General features: G+C 50.4%; 1 protein-coding gene across 1 annotated transcript in view; it reads left to right on the forward strand.

Annotated features, from left to right (window-relative positions):
- Ttyh2 (tweety family member 2) overlaps window positions 1-6,000 on the forward strand; it is a 44,557-nt gene extending 38,557 nt beyond the window's left edge. Inside the window, exon 14 of the mRNA XM_050140367.1 lies at window positions 4,218-6,000. Coding sequence (XP_049996324.1) covers window positions 4,218-4,292 — 75 coding nt within the window. The 3' untranslated portion in view covers window positions 4,293-6,000. The remainder of the gene's footprint in view (window positions 1-4,217) is intronic.

Consider the following 6,000-nt stretch of genomic DNA (forward strand, 5'->3'; position numbering starts at 1 on the left):
CCACGTCCTCAACCGAGGTAAACAACAGCTGACCTTATTTGCAAGGCTGGAGGACAGAACAGCCCTCATTGCCTTGGCAAAGGTGATTACCAGCTGTCCCATCTCAGCCAGCCCCAGAGGAAGAGTCCCACCCTCTGCCCCTGCTGGGGACATCTGGAGATATGGGTACTGATGCTGTTGTCCATGGAAACCGGCAGGATGAGGATGTGGAACACATCTCAGGGAACACAGCACAGCTGGCTGCCCTCCACCCCATGTGCTGTCTCTGAACTCTCAGCCCAAGGTGTGAGGGAGAGAGGGTTCTGCCTATGCCTCCACCTCCCTCCAGAGTCACCAGAGTGGGTGAGGGAGAGGAAGCAAGGCCGCCAACAACTCAGCCTGGAAAGTGTCTTCCCCTTAGTTCTATCTCCACAGAATCTCTCTTGTGTTTCCAGACCCTTTCCTAAACCCCAACATAAATAACTCTGGGCGATTGTGAAGATTCCTGAGTTCAAGATCTTCACTGGCTTTATCTTCAGTTCTAAGCTCTTCCATCCTATAAAACAGTGGTGTTCTTGTAAGCCCTAAAAGGGGTGGTATTGGTGCTGAGAACTAGAACTCGGGACCTCACACATGCTCTGTCTACCACCAGGCTATACTCTCAGCCCCAAGAGATGAGCTTTACAGATAGCAAAGGACCAAGGAGAGCAGAAACAAGGAACGAAATTCTGATTGGTTTTTTTCAAAGTTCTGTCTTGTGAAAGAGATCCTTGAAGTCCTTACTGTTGGGTAAGGATTAAAGCAGAGGGAACCTCATGATCGCCCCGCTTGAAACTGACCCATTTAGAGAAATCCTGGCTGTTCTCACTCATGTGGCACTTTAGCATGAGTGATTCCATTTTAGTGTTCAGTCTGGCCCAGTACAGAACTCAGGTTCGATTCCCGGTCCAAAGCAGTGACCCCTTGTCATTTTCTTATAATAATTGTTGCAGGGTTTGTTTTTGTTGTTTTGTTTGGTTTTTTTGTTTGTTTTTGATTTTTCGAGATAGGGTTTCTCTGTGTAGCTCAGGCTGTTCTGGAACTCTGTAGACCAGGCTGGCCTTGAACTCACAGAGATCTGCCTACCTCTGCCCCAAGTGCTGGGATTAAAGGCAAGCGCCACCACCGCCTGGCTTTGCCTCTGGTCTGGCCTTTTATCGTTTGCTAGTCTGTACACGTTTCTTCTTACTCAGTGGCTGGCTGTATAGCTGGGTGGCTGGCCCCTGGAATCCTCTCTCCTCCTTCTCTCATCCCTTGATCTCCTTTCCTCTCTCTTCTCTATTTAGTCTCTCTGCCTGCCAGCTCCGTCTGTTTCTCCTGTCCATCTATTGGCTGTTTAGCCCATTATTAGATCAATCAGGTGTTTTAGGCAGGCAAAATAGCACAGCTTCACGGAGTCGAACAAATATAGCATAAAAGAATGCAACACATCTTTAACTAATATTTCACAACAAATAGCAGCACAGGGGTTCTCCTCAGACTCGCTGAAACAGACCCTCCCAGGGAAGCGGCCTGGGAGATTTGAAGTCTAACAAACTTACCAGGCGAATTTGGGGAATATTGCTTTCAGGGGGTGGGTCTCATGCTTGTGTGTGCACTAGAATCTGTGGGCTTGTGGAATCTGGGCTGGGACCCAGGCAAAGCTGATGCTGGAGGCCTGGGAGCCAAAGTGGAGAGCCAGCATTCTCAGGCTGCCTTGCTCAGCGGTCCCAGTGCTCTATGGACAGGATGGTCCTGTGTGTTGAAGGTGGCCCGTGCGCTGTGGGATGCTTATCTGGCTTCTGCTTGCTAGATGTCCGTAGTATCCCACCCTCAATCTTGCTGTGACAATTGGAGCATCATTAGATATTGTGGGTGTGTCTGAGAGACAAGATCACCTCATGGAGATGCCCTGGGCCACCTGAAGAAGCGCTCCATGTCCTTTCTATTCCTCATTCTACCCCAAGTGGCATGCTTGCTGCTGTGTGTGACCTAGACCTCAGAAAGGTCCCTGGGGTCAGCGGACCAGCAGCAGTCATGAGCTTGTCAAGAAATGTAACACGTCTGGCTGGGTGGTGGTGGCATACACCTTTAGTCCCACCCAGCACTCAGGAGACAGAGGTAGGCAGATCTCTGAGTTGGAGGCCAGCTTGGTCCACAAAGCAGATGCTGGAATAGCCAGGACTGTTACACAGAGACACCTAAAAGCCTGTCTCAAAAAAAAAAATCACCAAGAAGGAAGGAAGGAGGGAGAAAGAGAAGGAAGGAAGGATGGATAGATGGAGGCAGAGTCCCGGGGCCAGAGAGGTGGATCAGTAGCAAATATCACTGCCTCCTCTTGCAGGGGACTCAGGTTCAGTTCTCAGAACCCACATGGAGGCTCACAACACCTGTTCCTCGAGTTGCAGGGGTTCAATGCCCTCTTCTGACTTTTGCAGGCCAAGTACACACGTGGAGCAAATGCACACACAAATGCAAAACACCCCTACAGATAAAATCAGTCTAGACATTTTCTCAGAAGGAGCAGAAATGCTGCCTCTCGGTCCCATGTCAAGGTCTCTGGTGTTCCAACAGTGTCTGCTGGGTTTGCACGCGTGCCCCAGCTTCTTCAATTCTGGAATTGCCAGAGCAGCACGCTTTAAAACTGTTATTGACAGTTTTAAAAGTTTGGTTTGCTAATTTCTGAATCCTACCTCAATACAGGGAAAAACAAATCTTGGTGGGTGTGGGCCGAGTGTGGGGATGTTAAAGCCCCCTAGATATTTGAAGACCCTTGTAGCAAGGGTCTTGTTGAATTATTTTAGGTCCATTTTTTTTCAAGTGGAGAAACAGAGGCCAGGAGAGGTTAGAAGACCTCCGCCAAAGTCCCGGTTAAGGTAAAATGTATAGACGGGGACTGGATGATGGTTCAGGCAGGAAAGTGCATGTCTTATGAGAACCTGAATTAGAGCCTCCAGAATTATAAAAAGCATTTTAAAAATATAAAAAATGTATACCTACATAATAGAGAGCTAGGTGTGGAGTCTGTACTGGAATCTCAACACTGGAGAGTAGAGATGGGTTAAGCCCTGGGGCTCACTGGCCAACCAACCTCCCCTACTGGGCAGGCTTTAGATTAATGAAAGACCTTGTCTCAAGGGGAAAAGAAAGGTAGATAGCAGCTACACACCTATGATACACACTTGGGATTTGTTCAGACCTGGTTCCTGGAATCTGTGGACCTGCACCTCTCCGTCTGCTAACTGCTCCGAATGTCCCTAGTGCGCCTGATACAGCCCAGTGCTGTGCCTCAGTGAGAGTGCAGCCTGGGTGTTGGGGTGGGAAGAGGAGGAGTCTTGCTCTGTGTGCATGTGCTAGGCTAGAGGCTAAAGCCTGGGGCCCCGAGGGATGTCAGGCTCGAGGCATCAGTGGACCCGAAGCTTCTCACGCCACCCTGGTATTCCCCCAAGCTCCACGATACCTTGTGATAAAAAAAAACACCGTGTCTGACTGTGCTGTACCTGGCCAGGTTGTCATCCCCTGAGAAGTTCCCGGCATTTTCGATGGTGCAGGTGCCCCCTCTATGTACACAGAGAACCGGCTCCAGGAATCCCAAGGGTACCAAACTCTAACGATGCTCAAGCTCCTCGTGTAGAATGATGTGCTGTTTTCCATGTAACTGGTTCATTGCCTCTGAGTGTGGTGACACACACACAGATACCATCTCTCTGGAGGCTGAGACCAGAGAGTTAGAGTGTTAGAGTCTAACCTGGCTACATAGGGAGTTCTGAGCTATCCTGGACTACTAAGTAAGACCCTGTCTAAATAAACAAGTAACAGAGACAATAGAAGAAAACCAGAGGGGCTGGAGAGATGGCTCAGAGGTTAAGAGCACTGATTGTTCTTCCAGAGGTCCTGAGTTCAATTCCCAGCAACCACATGGTGGCTCACAACCATCTGCAATGAAATCTGATGCCCTCTTCTGGCCTGCAGGCACACATGCAGAAAGAACACTGTAAACAAAATAAATAAATAAATCTTAAAAAAAAAAAAGAAAACCAGAAAGTACAGACATGCGTAATTCAGGATTTTTTTTTCCAGTAGCTTTGATTTGAGCCAAAGTTAGTTGAATCCTTGGGTGTGGAACCAGCATCCCCAGAGGGAAAGGCAGGCTGTATAATTTGAGGTTGACGCAGTAGTGAGCTGTACCGTGTTCTGACTGCCCCTCCTCGCCTCCACAGTACTCTCCCAGCATGCGGGCCACCTACATGTCCGTGGCAGATGAGCACCTGAGACACTACGAGTTCCCATCGTAGCAGCTTCCGGGGTACCTGCCGCCTCCTGCCAGCTTGGTTTTCAGCAAATGCAGATCCCAGCTGTGTTTCTGTAACAGAAACTGAAAAGTTCCCAGACGGGCAGGCTCCTGTGGCAGCAGGGACACAGCTGGCACTCCTGACCAGAGCCACAGGTGGACAAGACCAGCCTCCGGCCAAGCTCTCTATCCTGGGACTCCCCAGGGCTCAGGGCCTGGTTCAGTCCCCCCTTTAAGTCCCACCCTCAGCAGAGGAGAGGAGGCAGTGAGGAGGGGACCACCCGCCGAAGAGCTCCGTTCTCTCAAGGTCCTGCCACGGGGCCCCTGGCTCTTGTTAGAGTGGCCCTAAGCCCGGGCCACACCTTCCGGTTAGTTACTCCGTCCTTGGTTCCCAGCAGGCGACAATTGGATCTGTGTTAGGAGAACACGTGGTCCAGGAACCGCATTCTGGGGCCACGCAGACTCTGCCTAGCCCACAGGATAGCATTACGAGTACTTCCCAGAGGGGATTGGTGGCTTCAAGCTGAGACGGCAGTCTGGCAGTCCTGGGCAGGAGCAGGGGAGAAAGCCTGCCACGTTCTGCCCTCTCACCTCCACCAGCCACCTCCATTCCGGAGCCAGGTCTCAGCTGCAGGCAGGGACGGTCTCAGGTATGAACGGACACTTGGAAAGCAGCCAAACTCTTGTTCCCAGTATTTTAAAACATTTTGATGATCCAAAGAGTCATACCTCCCTCACAGGCACCTCAGACCGGCTCAGGTCCTTCACCTGTTTCCAACTCTGGCTCTCACATAAGCCATGCTCCAGATCTGCAGGAGACGCTGGGAAGTGGGTTGTGGGTTTTTTGTTTTGGTGCGGGCCTTGGCCCAGAACTCACAGAGATCCACCTGCCTTTGCCTCCAGAGTACTGGGGTTAAAGCAGATTTTGCGGGGTGAGGGGGTTTTGAGACGTGATTTCTCTGTGTACCCTTGGCTGTCCTGGAATTCAATCTGTAGACCAGGCTGGCCTTAAACTCACAGAGATCCACCTGCCTCTGCCCCCAAGTGCTGGGATTAAAGGTGTGCGCTATCACGCCCAGTTCTTTTTTTTTTTTTTTTTTTTTTTTTTTAATATCACTGAGAGAATACGTCCCAGATGGCTGGAGAAGGGTATTCTGGGGCCCTGTAAAGGGATAGATGTGATAACTAAGAAGGCTTGAGGGCTTTCTCTATCTTGAAGAATAGGCATTTCCTGGCTAGGAGAAAATAATGATCCCTGTCCTGCCTACTGGAGGACCAGGTTAGGCTTCCAACTTTCTGCCAACCCAGAGTACACGACACACTAAAGCCCCGTGGCCTTGCTCACCCAAGCAGGGCCTGGGTGATTGTGTGCGACAGGACTGTTTCCATTTCAGAAGAGCCACGCAGTCATCACACTGACAGCTCCCAGCCAAGCCGCCAGGCGCTGGCCTCACTGTGTCTCCTATTAACCCGTGCATACTGTGAGCCACCTTTCTGTGTCTGTGTCCTGTGCAGATCTTGGACTGTGACCTCAAGGCATTTGCTTCTAAAGTTTCCTCTGCAGCAACGGAAGGACTTTTTAATGCATGTACATCAAACTAAAACTCCTCCGGGTTCTACAGGAGTCGGGTGGGCAAACTTCTGCTTGAAACGTCTTCGCCCTCACCTGAGCCAAGAAATAAACCACTTCTCTTAAGATGTGCAGTTGACTG

This window comes from Alexandromys fortis, unplaced genomic scaffold (assembly GCF_014885135.2).
Source record: "Alexandromys fortis isolate MF-2015 unplaced genomic scaffold, M_Fortis_MF-2015_v1.1 scaffold_39, whole genome shotgun sequence".
Classification (NCBI taxonomy): Eukaryota; Metazoa; Chordata; class Mammalia; order Rodentia; family Cricetidae; genus Alexandromys; species Alexandromys fortis.